General features: G+C 35.5%; 1 protein-coding gene and 1 non-coding gene across 4 annotated transcripts in view; one reads left to right on the top strand and one right to left on the bottom strand.

The window, feature by feature from the left end:
- The window catches only part of DOCK11 (dedicator of cytokinesis 11), a 211,793-nt gene that overhangs the window by 1,432 nt on the left and 194,888 nt on the right, over positions 1–15,473 (bottom strand). For all 3 annotated transcript variants that reach the window (XM_019717035.2, XM_074323193.1, XM_074323192.1), the window contains 6 exons: positions 13,134–13,247; positions 12,470–12,616; positions 5,395–5,605; positions 4,834–5,024; positions 4,300–4,400; positions 2,910–3,048 (listed from right to left, as the gene is read on the bottom strand). In XM_019717035.2, the coding sequence (XP_019572594.2) occupies positions 2,910–3,048; positions 4,300–4,400; positions 4,834–5,024; positions 5,395–5,605; positions 12,470–12,616; positions 13,134–13,247 (903 nt within the window). The remainder of the gene's footprint in view (positions 1–2,909; positions 3,049–4,299; positions 4,401–4,833; positions 5,025–5,394; positions 5,606–12,469; positions 12,617–13,133; positions 13,248–15,473) is intronic.
- LOC141569839 (U6 spliceosomal RNA) lies at positions 414–521 on the top strand. The gene has a single exon (XR_012493619.1). It is a non-coding gene; the product is annotated as a U6 spliceosomal RNA (small nuclear RNA).

The following is a 15,473-nucleotide window of genomic DNA, read 5'->3' as shown; positions in this document are numbered from 1 at the left end:
TGGAGCAAAAATTAATATAAGACTGGTATTATATTATATTTATTATTATATTATATTATATTATATTATATTATATTATATTATATTATATTATATTATATTATATTACATTACGTAAGGCCCATTCTTATATTATAGTAAAATAAGACCGGGTCTTATATTAATTTTTGCTCCAAAAGACGCATTAGAGCTGATTGTCTCGCTAGGTCTTATTTTCGGGGAAAACACAGTAGTAGGTTTAAGAGATGACTGATTGATTATTCACACCTGTCAGATGTGACAAATGAATAGGGTAAATCATTGTGAAGAAAATAAAACATATCAAAGAGACACAATGGCCACCACCAAATCTAAGAAACCTGTAATCAATAGTTGTAAGACAATATAAATCCCTGTTGAAAAGTCAAAAGCTTGTGCTCGCTTCGGCAGCACATATACTAAAATTAGAAGGATACAGAGAAGATTAGCATGGCCCCTGTACAAGAATGACACGCAAAAAGTCAAAAGCTTGAAGAAGTTTTAAAAAGGAGTGTATATTTTGGTATACTGTAACAGATTACATTGAAAAGAAATATCCAGGCCATATATTTTTGTTAAATAATCATTTATGGAGCTCAACAGAATAATCCATATTCTAGTACACACAGTTTATTTTATTTTGTATTATTATATTTTCCTTTGGGAAACAATGTGTCTCAATGTGTATGGCCACAAAAGCATTCTTTTTTATATGAGAATCTAATGGGAAATATTGATATATAAAAATTCACTATAAAGTCAACATTTGCCCAAAGTAAGGCACATCTGAAAATGATACATTATGACAGGAGAGGTTGCATAAATATAAACCAGTAGAAACTAATTTTTTTTGGTTAGCTAACAATATATAATACCAATGGTCTAAAATACTGGTCTCCACAACTAAATAAAATAGCCATGGTTTATGGGAATTAAATGAGACAGGTGGGATATATGAGAGCAGATTTGTAAAATCTATGCTTCAGAGAAAAAGAACTTTATAAAAATGACTGCTCTAAATATCCTAATCACAGTAATAGCAGTAAATTGAATAATCTGTTTTCAATTTGAATGATTTAGAGTTCATGCAGCTGGGTCATGCAGCTGCATGCAAATTAAATAATTTTAATATAGTACTCATTGGATTAAATGAAACGTGTAATTATTTTATATCTTTTGTGAAGGAGGAGCTTTTGCTGTTTTTTTCTATGGAAAAACAGAAACCCATAAACTTGCCAGTTTCTAGGAACGAATTATGTCATCTACTTGATAAAAGTATACCTCAGAACAGTGATGGTCCAGAAAGGTACACCCCACTGTACTAAGCTTGAGATAGACAATAAAGGAAGTGGAATGGTTCCCCACCTTCCTAGTCTCAACCACCTGACTGCTATGAGGAAACAAAAAGGGCCTCTGAAAACTGAGCAGCAAAGGGAGGCCTTGGAACAGTTTGAATGGGCTCACTCCTGAATGGGCTAATAGAAATAAAGACGGCAAAAAGAAGAAACAGAACTCTGATTCCAGACTCTTCAAGCCAACAAGAATCCCAGCCACAGAGAATGGGTGAGTAGGAGACTGGTCTGGCTGACTGGATTCTCCATACTAAGAGGACAACAGTTAGAAAATTTGACTCCTGATCACTCAATGCAGCCCTGAGCTAATTGTAACTAAATTTGCCATAGCTCTTTCTTAGAAAAAGCAGACAAAATAAATTCAGAGAGGTAGAATTTGATTCAAAGTCAACTAGTTCTTATTTCTCTAGAAAAACTCTTCACTTCTTTTCCCCATCATTACACTGCAGTTCTTTGGATGCTAACCACTGTTGACCTGTTTGTAAGTATACCCTTTGTGTGACAGCCTCACACAGGCAAGTGCCTTCAAGCAATCCCTGAAACACAGCAGGACAGATGAGGGTCTCATTTCTGGAGCCAGATTTAAGAATAAGAATGTGTTCTATAAAGGGTTGTAGTTATCCTCGTTTCTTTTAAGGAAACTTAATTTCTTAAAAATTGAGAGTTTGAAGAGTTTCTGAAGCAAATATTTATCTTATTGGGTATTTTCCTGAGTAAGGAAATGAAGGAGATTTTATCATAAGCTTAATACGCTCAGTCACTGAGGGACCTGACCATCATGCTGTGACTTTTACAAACGTGTTTAAGATGTTAAAATACTTAAGTGACACTCCATGTATAGCGTGGCTGTAAACACAAATTTCAAGACCACCAATATAGGAATGAAGTTTACCAGGATAATCCAGGAGTACAGCAGTTTTAAGGTAAGCAGGTATATAAAAGTCATAACTACTTAATAATGACATAATTTGGCCATAAGTGGTGAACAGGTCTTCAGTCTTCACTTCTATGTTTTTCAGGTTGTGTTTCACTAAGTTAGGTGTAATTGTTATTACCACTCAGTTATAGATTAAAATACTAAGGAGTTTTATGAGAATGGGAAGTTTTGCAGGCCGTATGGGTAGTAAAACAAGTCCCAAATTTTATAACTCACTCGGGATCTCACCAAAATGACAGTATCTAGTTTCTTAGGGATTTGGCTATTGAGCCAATCATTCCACTTCTTTAGGACCCTTCTTGAGATACTTTTATCCACGTTCACCGATCAACTCAGACTTGCTCAGCTAGTCTCTTCTAATGGCATTGTGGCACAAAGAGGATTATGATTTATTGCTGATAATTGCTTTAGCAATTGCCTCAGATGATTGCTTCAAATTTGATTTGCATTATGTCACTTAAATGATTAAAGATAATACAAACAAATTTTAAAATACAGACTGAATAATTTTAAGGTAATGCACTTCGAACTAATAGATTTTGCTAAGTGACACTTTAGGGACCCCAGATCAGATTTTCATTTTCAACCACCCTAATACTTGCCTGCTCATGGATAATGTCAGACAATTCTTTCACCATTTCTCTGAAGTTTGACTTTAGCCCTTCATGGTACTCAATTTGATCCTCTTTAATTAGTCGCTCATTTAGTTCAAGTGCAATGCTGCATGCTTGTATGAATTTCCTGTTGATGAAGATCAAAGATAAAGTTTCTGTTATTTACTCCCAGAAAGTCTCACTGACAATCAATTTGATATTCACTTTAACCATGGCTTACCTAGAAGGAAGATTAGAATCCTGTATTTTCTCACTGTGCCTTTGCTAATGCTACTCCGTAAGTCTGAAATACTTTTTCTTTTCTCTCATTTTCTTACCACCTTTAAAACCTGGCTCAAAACATACACCCCCTAGGAAGCCTACTTGCTCAGTCATTTACTTGATATTGTATCAGCTAAATTTGTGCTAACATTAATTTGTGCCTGTAGATAATGAGTCATTCATTCAAAAATAATTTATTTGGGGCTTACTATGTACCCAGCACAGTGAAGTATATGTCCTGGATTGGTAAGAGTAGGGACAGAAAGTTGATGACTTATCGTAAAAGTATTTTTTCCATTATTTCATGTGTTTATGTTTAATGTCCATAATTAGAATGTAGGTCTTAGGAGACAAAGTACCTCATGGCCCATTTGTTTTGTATCCCCATCATAGCAACTGGTAGAATCTTTTCGTACGTGCCAGGCCCTAATAAATATTGGTGAATGAATGACTACTGGTTACTCTGTAACCTGGAAGAGCTGATTAACACTTAGACAGGAAAAGTAAATGAAATAAGTCAGGAGCAAATGAGTGGATAAATTATAATCTTTCTCTTTAGTCTATTTTACTCGACTGTCTCTCATTCTGAATGTAAACTCTTTTTATATATTAAACAGATTTTTTTCTTTAATGCAAGACCATTCAGACGTGCCTTTAGTTACAGGGATGCTCACTCAAGACAAGCTGCCTAGGCTGGCAGAACCCAAGTGGAACTAAGGACACAGGACAGGAGCAAATCTCTCCAACCCTTCCAGTTCCACCTTTATTCCTACCCTAAACGGTCTGAAATGCTGTAACGTGAGGTCAGTTGGGCAAAGGAGGAAATCTCGTCACGAATTTAGGCTTGTGTTTGTGTCACAACATCCAAAGCAATGAAGTAAACTGGTATATTTCATCCCTTGGGTCACTAGGACATTGTCAATGAATGCCCTGCAGCAAGAAAGAGATTCGATGTTTCCTCACTAAAGTACTATTAGGAGGGCACTTAAATATTGTAAAAGAAAACAGAGAATATCCTTTTTTGGAGGGATATTTGGTGAATATTTTGGTTTCTTTTAAGAAAAAAATGGAGTGAAAGGACATACTCGGTCTGATCTGAAAATGACAAAGCACTTACCTGAACATGTCTTTCAACTCATTGACTTTTTTAGGTGGATACTTGCTAGCTTGACTGTCATTTAAGAAAGTCCTTGCATATGCCAATGGACCAGCATTTACCTAAATTACAAAAGGAGAAAAATGAGAGTTGGCAGAATATAATCAAAAAGTAATTTTTGCATTTCTCTTTAAAAAAAAAAACCAAATAGGTTAAAAATCTGCATCTGAGAAACATATTTACAATTCTTACTGTAAGTTTATTTGAAAAATGATTAACTAAAGCAAATAATCAGCAAAAATGATATTCTAATAACAATGATTTCTGATATGTAAATATGGAGCTTGGCTAGTCAGAGGGATTTATGTTCAAGTCCTCTGACATAACACAAAGTATATAGAAACTGAACAGAATTTCTTTATTGAGTTAATAAAAAATAATGCACAGGTTTTTGCAGTCAATAAGAGTATCACACAATTATAATTAATGCTGTGTCCTTAGGAAAGCAAGAGGAACATCAAGAAGCATTTAATACATGTACGGCAATCAACATACCTGCACTGAAACACAGCCCTGCAATTTAAGTTGGAGCTGAATCATGTCCACATCAGCAGAAGAGCAAAGCTTTTGCAGCTCTGCAGTTTTATCTTTTATTTCATCCGTAGCAACATCAATTGGCTTTAAATTAATCTGCTGTTCATAGTTTATAGGGATCCTCTTCTTCACATATGGAAACGAGTTCGAAGCTATTAAAATGTTAAGATTGATTTATTATCTTAAAAAATCATTTGTTCAAACAGCCAAATTAACAAAAAAAATCCATTGTGCTTAATTCTCCCCATGGTTTCTCTAGATAATAATTTAGGGCACCGTATTGCACCTTATGACTTCAGGATTGAAGGAGAAATTCTCTATGAAACATCTTGGAGCAATCACGAATTACATATGGGAAAACTATGGTTTATAACACAGCCATGTTTATGGAAGCTAGTGACTGAACAGCAGAACAATGAATGATTAAAATTTCAGTTACATTTTCGAGCTGGTCAGCTGCTATTTGTGTTTATCAAAAAAGATCAAGTCAAACAAGAAGTTATCATACAAAGTCCTACTTACTAGTCAAGATTGTACGGCGTTTGCACTGTTCTTCTATACAGCCTTGCTTTTTGCCTGATAATGTATAAGGAGCCTCAAAAACAAATTTGTTGATATTATGGTTTCTTTCAAACTCGGTCTTTCTTTCTGTGAGTTCTTTGTCATCAAAATAAGGCTTCACATATGTGACTTGGATATGAGCATATTTTGGATCAAGCTCTTTGGCATTTACCTATGAAGTAAGGAAGTTTTGTTTTTTATTCAGAGGAATGGAGAAGGGCGTACAAGTAAGCTGGTCTTTTGAGATCAACTGAGTAACACTGGCATCATGATTATGTTCCCAATGGAACAGAGACCGGAGGAGGTCTCTGTTCTTTTTTTTAAAAGGATCATTTCCTTCTATTATAAAGAAGTTATAGAAACTTATTTGGAGATTACAGAAAAGTAGGAATAAAAATCCTATTAAATGTAATCCTAACAGTCAGCAGTGATCATTACTCACATTTTCATATATTTCCTTCCAATCTTTTTTCTATGCACATATATTTACAAAACTGACATCATACTGAACACGGATTTGCAATCTGAATACTTAAAAATATATTAAATGAAAGGACAACAACTTGACTTGGAAAAGTCCCAGAAGTACACACTGTTCCCCAATAAAGTCCTGTTCCCCTTCCCCAATAAAAATCTTAATATATTAAAACGGTTAATTGTACATTTGAATTCCACCAAAATAGAGAGGATTCTGAGAAGATAGCAAGCACCAGAAATCTACCTTCCTACCTATACAACAGTTACACTGGCAGAATCTGTCTGATGTAACTATTTTGGAAGTGAAGAGTCTATTGAAGGCTTGCAACTTTCAGAGGAAGGCTTGGGCAGAAAATTGCACTTAATTTCCATTTTGGTCAGTTTTAGCCCTTGGCACAATGGCAGCTACCCATACCCTACCCTTCAGCCCCATATCAGGCAGCTGTGCACATGTACCCAGGAAAGCATTACTCACAATAGTGAAAACGTGGAAGCAACCAAAGTGCCCACTGACAGATGGATAAGCAAAATGTGGTGTATACATACAATGGGATATTACTCAGCCTTAGAAAGGAAGAATATTCTGCAGTGTGCTACAACATCAATGACCCCTGAAGACATTCTGCTAAGTGAAATAAGCCAGCCACAAAAAGACAAATCCTGTATGATTACATTTATATGAGTTATTTAGAGAAGTCAAAATCATAGAGACAAAGTAGAATGATGGTTGCCAGGGGATGAGGGGACGGGGGAATGAATTATTGTTTTCGTTTGTTTGTTTTAATAAACTTTATTGCGGTGACAATTGTTAGTAAAGTTACATAGATTTCAGGTGTACGATTCTGTATTACATCATCTATAAATCCCATTGTGTGTTCACCACCCAGAGTCAGTTCTCCTTCCATCACCATATATTCGATCTCCCCTACCCTCACCTCCCCCTCCCCTTACCCTCTGGCAACCACTAAACTATTGTCCGTGTCTATGAGTTTCTGTTTCTCATTTGTTTGTCTTGTTCTTTTGTTGTTTTTGGTTTATATACCACATATCAGTGAAATCACATGGTTCTCTGCTTTTTCTGTCTGACTTATTTCGCTTAGCATTATACTCTGAAGATCCATCCATGTTGTCACACATGTTCCTATATCATCTTTTCTTACCACCGAATAGTATTCCATTGTGTATATATACCACAACTTCTTCATCCATTCATCTATCGAAGGACATTTTGGTTGTTCCCATGTCTTGGCCACCATAAACAAAGCGGCAACGAACATTGGAGCACATGTGTCTATATGTATAAATGTTTTCAGATTTTTTGGGTACATACAAGGAGAGGGATTGCTGGGTCATATGGCAATTCTATTCGTAATTGTTTGACGAACCTCCACACTGCCTTCCATAACGGCTGCACCAGTCTGCATTCCCACCAACACTGTATGAGGGTTCCTTTTTCTCCACAGCCTCTCCAACACTCGTTACCATTTGTCTTGTTGACGATAGCCATTCTGACTGGGGTGAGGTGATATCTCATTGTGCTTTTTATTTGCATTTCTCTGATGATTAGTGATGTTGAGCATTTTTTCATATGTCTATTTGCCATTTGTATGTCCTCTTTGGAGAAATGTCTCTTCAGGTCCTCTGCCCATTTTTCAATGGGGTTGTTTGCTTTTTTGTTGTTGAGTTGCATGAGTTCCTTGTATATTTTGGATATCAGCCCCTTCTCTGAGGCACTGTTTGCAAAAATCTTCTCCCATTCAGTTGGTTGCCTCTTTATTTTGTCGATGGTTTCTTTTGCTGTGCAGAAGCTTTTAAGTTTCATATAGTCCCATTCATTTATTTTAGTTTTTACTTCCCTTGCCTTTGGGGTCAAATTCATGAAATGCTCTTCGAACCCAAGATCCATAAGTTTAGTACCTATGTTTTCTTCTATGAATTTGTGTCAGGTCTTTGATCCATTTTGAATTAACTTTGGTACATGGTGACAGATAGCAGTCCAGTTTCATTCTTTTGCACGTGGCTATCCAATTCTCCCAGCACCATTTATTGAAGGGGCTGTCTTTTCTCCATTGTATGTTTTTTGCTTCTTTGTCAAAAATTATCTGTCCATATTTATGTGGTTTTATTTCTGGTTCCCAATTCTATTCCATTGATCTATGTGTCTGTTTTTCTGCGAATACCATGCTGTTTTGATTATTGTTGCCCTGTAGTACAAGCTAGAGTCAGAGTGAGATACCTCCACCATTGTTCTTTTTTTTAAGATTGCTTTGGCCATTCGGGATCTTTTGTGGTTCCAAACAAATCTGATGATTTTTTGTTCTATTTCTTTAAAATATGCCATTGAGATTTTAATGGGGATTGCATCAAATCTGTATATTGCTTTGGGTAATATGGCCATTTTAACTATGTTGATTCTCCAATCCATGAGCACGGAATGTCTTTCCATTTCTTTGTGTCTTCTTCAATTTCTTTTTAAAATGTCTTATAGTTTTCAGCATATAGGTCTTTCACATACTTGGTTAAGTTTATTCCTAGGTATTTTATTCTTTTTGCTGCATTTGCAAAAGGAATTGTTTTTGTATTTCTTTTTCTGAGTTTTCATTGTTAGTATATAGGAATGCAATGGACTTTTGTACGTTGGTTTTGTAGCTGGCAACTTTACTGTATGCGTAAACTGTTTCTAATAGCTTTATGGTGAAGCCTTTAAGGTTTTCTATGGATAGCATCATGTCATCTGCAAAGAGTGACAATTTAATTTCTTCATTCCCAATTTGGATGCCTTTTATTTCTTTCTCTTGCCTGATTGCTCTGGCGAGGACTTCCAACACTGTGTTGAAAAGCAGAGGTGATAGGCTACAGCCATGTCATGTTCCCGAACATAGAGCAAAGGGCTTCAGTTTTTCACCAACAATTATGAGATTAGCTGAGGGTTTGTCATATATGGCCCTTATTATGTTAAGGTATTTTCCTTCTTAATGGCTATAAAGCTTCGATTTTACAAGACAAATAAGTTCTTAAGATGGGCATTGGTAATGACTGCACAACCATATGAAGTTAATATCACTGCAATGTACACTTAAAATAGTTAATATAGTAAATTTTTTATGTATTTTACCACCATAAAAATGTGGTTACTATAGTTCTATATTGTAGTCATCAACATGAATTTAATGGCTATGTGCATAAACATTATTTATTGGACCAATATCTCATTAATAGACTCAGGTTGTTTTCTAACTTTTTTTTAAATTAAAGTTTATTGGAGTGACAAGTGTTAGTAAAGTTACATAGATTTCAGATATACAATTCTGTATTACATCATCTATATATCACATTGTGTGTTCACCACCCAGAGTCAGTTCTCCTTCCATCACCATATTATTTGACCCCTTTTACCCTCATTTACCACCCCTCTCCCCGCCATCCTCTAGTAACCACTAAACTATTGTCTGTGTCTATATGTTTTTGTTTCTTCGTTTGTCTTGTTCCTTTGTTGTTTTCAGTTTTATATACCACATATCAGTGAGGTTATATGGTTCTTGACTTTTCCTGTCCTGTTTCCCTTAGCATTATAGTCTCAAGATCCATCATACGTATGAAAAAATGCTCAACATCACTAATCATCAGAGAAACGCAAATACAAACCACAGTGAGATATCACCTCACCCCAGTCAGAATGGCTATCATCAACAAGACAAATAATAACAAGTGTTGGAGAGGCTGTGGAGAAAGAGGAACCCTCATACACTGTTGGTGGGAATGCAGACTGGTGCAGCCGCTATGGTACACAGTGTGGAGGTGCCTCGAAAAATTTTCTAACTTTTTGCTCTTGCAAATAATGCTGCGATGAACATCCTTGCATTTAAAACTGTGCAATTTTTTTATGATTTATTTCTTAGGATAAATTGTTAGAAGTTTCTTAGTTAAGATATTTACATGGTCTTAAGGATTTTGATATATATTACCCAATTACTGTACAGAAAAGCTAACCAATTTGTATATCCACAAGCTGTGTTTGACACTGTAAGCGTGGGTACTCTTGACTGCATTATGGAGAAAGGGGACCTCATTACATGAAGAGCCTAAATTCCGTGTTAAGAAGCTATGCTGCTGGAGGGAAATCACAGAATTGTCCTTATTAGAGTTTCAGTTTGTGGGCTCTAACACATTCCTCTCCAGCAATCTGTCCATTAACTCCAGATGATGTCCAGGGCACTCTTTCACTGTTTAAGTCAACTAAAGTTGTACCTTGGATGTTGGTGACTTTGTCAGTATCTTTGCAACTTATGATAGTCAAACCCTTTTGTGTTTAGTGTAGGAAACAAAAAAAGTGAAAAAAACAAAACAAAACAAAATCTTCTTAAGAAACAGTCCCTGTATCCTTTATGTTTCTCCACGTATACAGGAAGACAGAAAGAGATAAAGTTTCTTAGCATCTTTTAATGTCTCCAAATCCATCCTATTTGTTCTTATATAAAAACCTAAAAGCCTATCTACAGAAACCTTAACCTTCTTTTCTCTCCCATCAGAAAAGCTAGATTTCTCCAGAGAGCACTCAGGAGATAGGAGGTAATTATCTGGCGAGATACATACGATAGAAAAATAAAAGTCAAGCCTGATTTTAGCTTTATAAACGTAAAATATGTATGTGGTAAATCATTCAAACAGTAGACAAGGGTATTTATGAAAAGTAAAAAGTTTCTTTTTTCCCATGTAAGTCCCTCTCATCAAGGGTAAGCATGGATAATAATTTTGTATGTATCATTCCAGGAATTTCCTACACATGTACAAGTGAGTATATGTGAATATCAGTTTTTACACAAATGTGATCATTCAGCCATACTGTCCCACACCTACTCTTTTTCTCTCAATACTATATCTTGTTAGATTTGTGTCAATATGTACCTATCTCAGTGTTTTTAACACCTAGGTTACTATATCCATTATAATATGAGTATGGGTAACATCACCATTTCTTTAGTCATATGGAAATTTAGACTGCTTTCAGGTTTTTGCTATATAAACTTTGCAACAATAAACACCTGTAAACATACATCTCTATGTGTGTACATGTACAAGATAAAATCTTAAATCTGAAACTGTTATGTCCAAGGACACACACAGTTTAAAATATTGGAATATATTATCGAAATGCTTTTTACATTGTCTGTGCCCTTAAGCAGATTTTGTTCTTTGGCAAGGTAAAAGACTGTTTTTATTTTTTACTTTCACACATTAAGAAATAAGGATGTGAAAAGTAGCAACTGCTTATTACATCTGTTGCGCCTGGGGAAAGACTAAAATATTGTGCACACAAATAATGTCAGGAGTCTAGCTGCCTGGTGGTGGTTTGTCACTAGTACATGTTGGCCAAGATTTCAGAGATAGAATAAAGTAGAAAACTGTATGTTGTTCAGCAAGCCTGGCTTTCCATTAAGTTTCCATTTACAGTATCAGTAGTGTGGCAGCAAGCCTAAGACTACCTGGGTACAAGGAGATAAAATCTTCTGGGGTCTTGATTCAATAAAAGAACACAAAATAGTAAAACTGGTAGTAGAAGTTAGGAAGGTTGTGCCAAAAATTGATAAATTTTGGACCGATCAGCAAATCTGTTTTTAAATGTCTAACATATACATACGTTCAAGATAAAACTATCTCCAAGAGACGTATGTCAGTCTACAATGAAGAGATCATTTTCACAGTAAACAACAGAGTCTTCACCATTGCCAGAAGCCTTTCCCTCGGGCAAAGCTGTTCAGTGCTTTGCACAGCACCATGCACATCATGGTGCACAGGAAATACTGCTGTGGCCTATAGATCGTAAGTGTATAGGTCCTTTCGACCTTAAAAATCAGTTCTCATCCTGGGTGCTTCCATGGCAACTAAGGATGGTCAGGCATTCCTACTGTGCTTTCCCCAAATTCTGCCTGTAGGGAATTATTTCCTAGCAAAGGGCCTCTCTTACTGGAAACTTTTTTATCCTGCCTTGGCAGGGCCTGGTGGGATAGATAACCTTTAGAGTAAGGCCCAAGGCATCTCTCCTACACCCACTTCATTGCAAATGTAAATACTGAACTAAGAATATCTTAGAATAAAATGTGTGCCCCAAGGTGATTTTAATCATACAGTATAAAACTGAGAATCGTGATGAACAACAGCATTCACAATAGCAGCTAACCTTTATTAAGCATGATGGCTTATATTATTATTAATGTTTTTTACGTACCAGGAACCCTATCACTTTCCATATATTAACTCATCTAATCCATATAAACTCCGTGAGGAAGGCACTATTATTATCTCCATTTAACTAATGAGAAAACAGGAGGCAGAGGGAGGTTCAGTAACTTCCCCCATGATCACAAAGCTAGCAAGTGACAGAGAATGGAGATGTGAATCCTACTCTCTCTGACTCCAAAGCCCCTGTCCTTTCTCTCACTATCTGGAAAAGCTCTATTTCCATGCTTCTCCTCCACGAGCTAATAAGGAAAAAATTCAGGAACAATGTACCATGCTTGGAACTAATAAGTAATGATTTCACAATGAAGGCTATAGTTACCTTGTCTGAATCCTGAATTATTTTGACATTCTCTGTACCAAATTTTTCACCATAAAGTTTAACAAGTCTCAGGGAAATCTCCGAGAGGCCGGTGAGCTTTGGCTCTTTGTAGATGTACTCCTTTCCATCCTCTTCTTCAAAAAAAGCCTATTGTAAAGTTAAACATACAATAATTTATAAATAGTATGACCAAATAGCATTTAAAGAAAATCTCAGTAGCTAGTAATAATGCATTTGAAATACATTTTAAATAATAGTACTAAGAGCCACATTTTAACTTCAGATAAATGAGAATTTTCAAATTCAGTCATATGAACATATTATTGGCCTGAAGATTTCCACACTAGATTTTTCTCATTCCCTACACACTTACCTGTTTTTTTTTATTTGAAAGCTTGGACTACTAGATATTAAATGTATACCTTTAGAAGTTTAACAGAAAGTGAAAGTGAGGGAAAATTTCAAATCTTCTATATTGTACTCTGACCTAATGGATTTAGATATGAGAATCAGTGAACTTTACACTTACAAAAGAGGCCTCCTGCTGTTGTGATAGGCACTCTAGACAGAATCTTAGAACCAGTAACTGCTGCTATAGTAATCTAATAATTCAAAGGTGAATGCTTAAAAAGAAAAATAACTTTATGAACTAAAGTATACTTACTTGGCCATAAAAAGCAACTCTGAAGAAAGTGCCTAAAAGTCTTTTTTTTGTGTGCATAACCTCCAGAATTTTTGTGTAAGCTCCATGAAGAGTTCTATAAACTTGAGTAAGTTTCTGAAAAATGAGAATATACAAATCAGCTTTGTCTATTAGCTCGTTATTAAATGTCTTTAAGGTAAAAGCACAGAGGAAAAAAAGCAACAATATTTCCTTTTCATAATGATTTTGGTGGGGGTCATTCACGCTCCCCTCCCGAAAAGTCCTCAACAACTTTAGGTCTAAGGATAGAGTTGAAATTGTTAAAAAATGCTGTACTTCTAAGTATCATGCTTTATTTCATGAATATCGCAATGGTAGTACAGACTTTGAAAATACTATATTATTGACTACTATTTTTGATATGCCTGAATTACTTTAACTGAACAGAAACAAAATGCTTTGCTTGAGCTCTTAGGTGGAGATGAGAATAAACAATTCATGCAAAAACTTTTGGAGATGAAAATAAAATGCAGATACAAAAGTAAGTAATAGTATGAGCCTCAGTGAGGACTGCTTTTATACAAGTTCACAGACGTGTTCAAAGAATAGATTCTTCTGCTCACCCAGAAAAGGAGAGGCACATTGTGCAAATAACATTATCAAGAATGTGAAATGGCAACATAAAGAATGGGAGAAAAATAATTGCAAATCACAGATCTGATAAAGGTTTCATATACAGAAAATACTTAGAACTTTCACAATTCAACAAAAAGACAAACGCCCAATTTTATTTTATTATTTAAAAAAATTATTAAAGTTTATTGGGGTAACAAATGTTCGTAAAGTTACATAGGTTTCAGGTGTACAATTCTGTAATACATCATCTATATATCACATTGTGTGTTCACCACCCAGAGTCAGTTCTCCTTCCATCACCATATATTTGACCCCTTTTGCCCTCTTCTACCATTCATTCCCCCTACTTCCTTACTCTCTGGTAACCACTAAACTATTGCTATGTCTATGAGTTTTTGTTTGTCTTGTTCCTTTGTTGTTTTCAGTTTTATATCCCACATGTAAGTGAAGTCATATGGTTCTTGACTTTTTCTGTCTGACTTATTTCACTTAGCATAACAATCTCAAGATCCATCCATGTTGTCGGAAATGGCACTATTTCATCTTTTCTTATGGTAGAGTAGTATTCCACTGTGTATATATACCACATCTTTTTTAATCTAATCATCTATCAAAGGTGACTTTGGTTGTGTCCATGTCTTGGCCACTATGAATAATGATGCAGTGAACACAGGGGTACATGTATCTTTACAGGTAAATGTTTTCAGATTTTTTGGGTAGATACCCAGGAGAGGGATTGCTAGGTCACGGAGCAATCCTATTGTTAGTATTTCAAGGAACCTCCATACTGTTTTCCATAGTGGGTATACCAATTTACATGCCTACCAACAGTGTATGAGTGTTCCTTGTCCTCCACAGCCTCTCCAACACCTGTTATTATCTATCGTGTTGATGACAGCCATTCTGACACGTGTGAGGTAATATCTTATTGTGGCTTGGGTTAGCATTTCCCTAATAGGTAGTGAAATTGAGTATCTTTTCATGTATCTGTTGGCCATTTGTACAAGTATGTCTTCTTGGGAGAGGTTTCTGTTCAAGTCCTCTGCCTATTTTTTAACTGGATTGTTTCTTTTGTTGTGGTTGTTGAGTTGTATGAGTTCTTTATATATTTTGGATAATTAGCCCTTAGCAGAGGTGTTCAAACAACCCAATTTGAAAAATGGGCAAATCAACAGGTACATGAAAAGATGCTCAACATCACTAATTATCAAGGAAATGCAAATCAAATCCACAATGAGATATCACCTCACACCTGTTAGAATGGCTATTATCAAAAAGACAGAAACACTGTTGGCAAGGATTTAGAGAAAGGGAACTCCTGTGCAGAAGTATAAATTGATGCAGTCACTATAGAAAACAGTATAGAGTCCTCAAAAAATTAAAAGTAGAACTACCAACTGATGCAGCAATTCCACTTCTTGGTATTTATCTGAAGAATACAAAAGAACACTAATTTGAAAAGTAATATGCACTCCCATGTTCACTGCAGCACCATTTACAATAGCCAAGACATGGAAACCTAAATGTCCATCGATGGATGAATGGATAAAGAGGTGGTACATATATACAATGGAATATTATTCAGCCATAAAAAAGAATGAAATCTTGCCATTTGTAACAACATGGATTGACCTTGAGGGCATTATGCTAAGTGAAATAAGTCAGAAAGATAAAGATAAATACCATATGGTCTCATTTACATGTGGAATCTAAAAAACAAAAAAC

Source organism: Rhinolophus sinicus, chromosome X, assembly GCF_036562045.2.
Source record: "Rhinolophus sinicus isolate RSC01 chromosome X, ASM3656204v1, whole genome shotgun sequence".
Lineage (NCBI taxonomy): Eukaryota > Metazoa > Chordata > Mammalia > Chiroptera > Rhinolophidae > Rhinolophus > Rhinolophus sinicus.
This window is presented reverse-complemented; position numbering and strand designations above follow the sequence as displayed.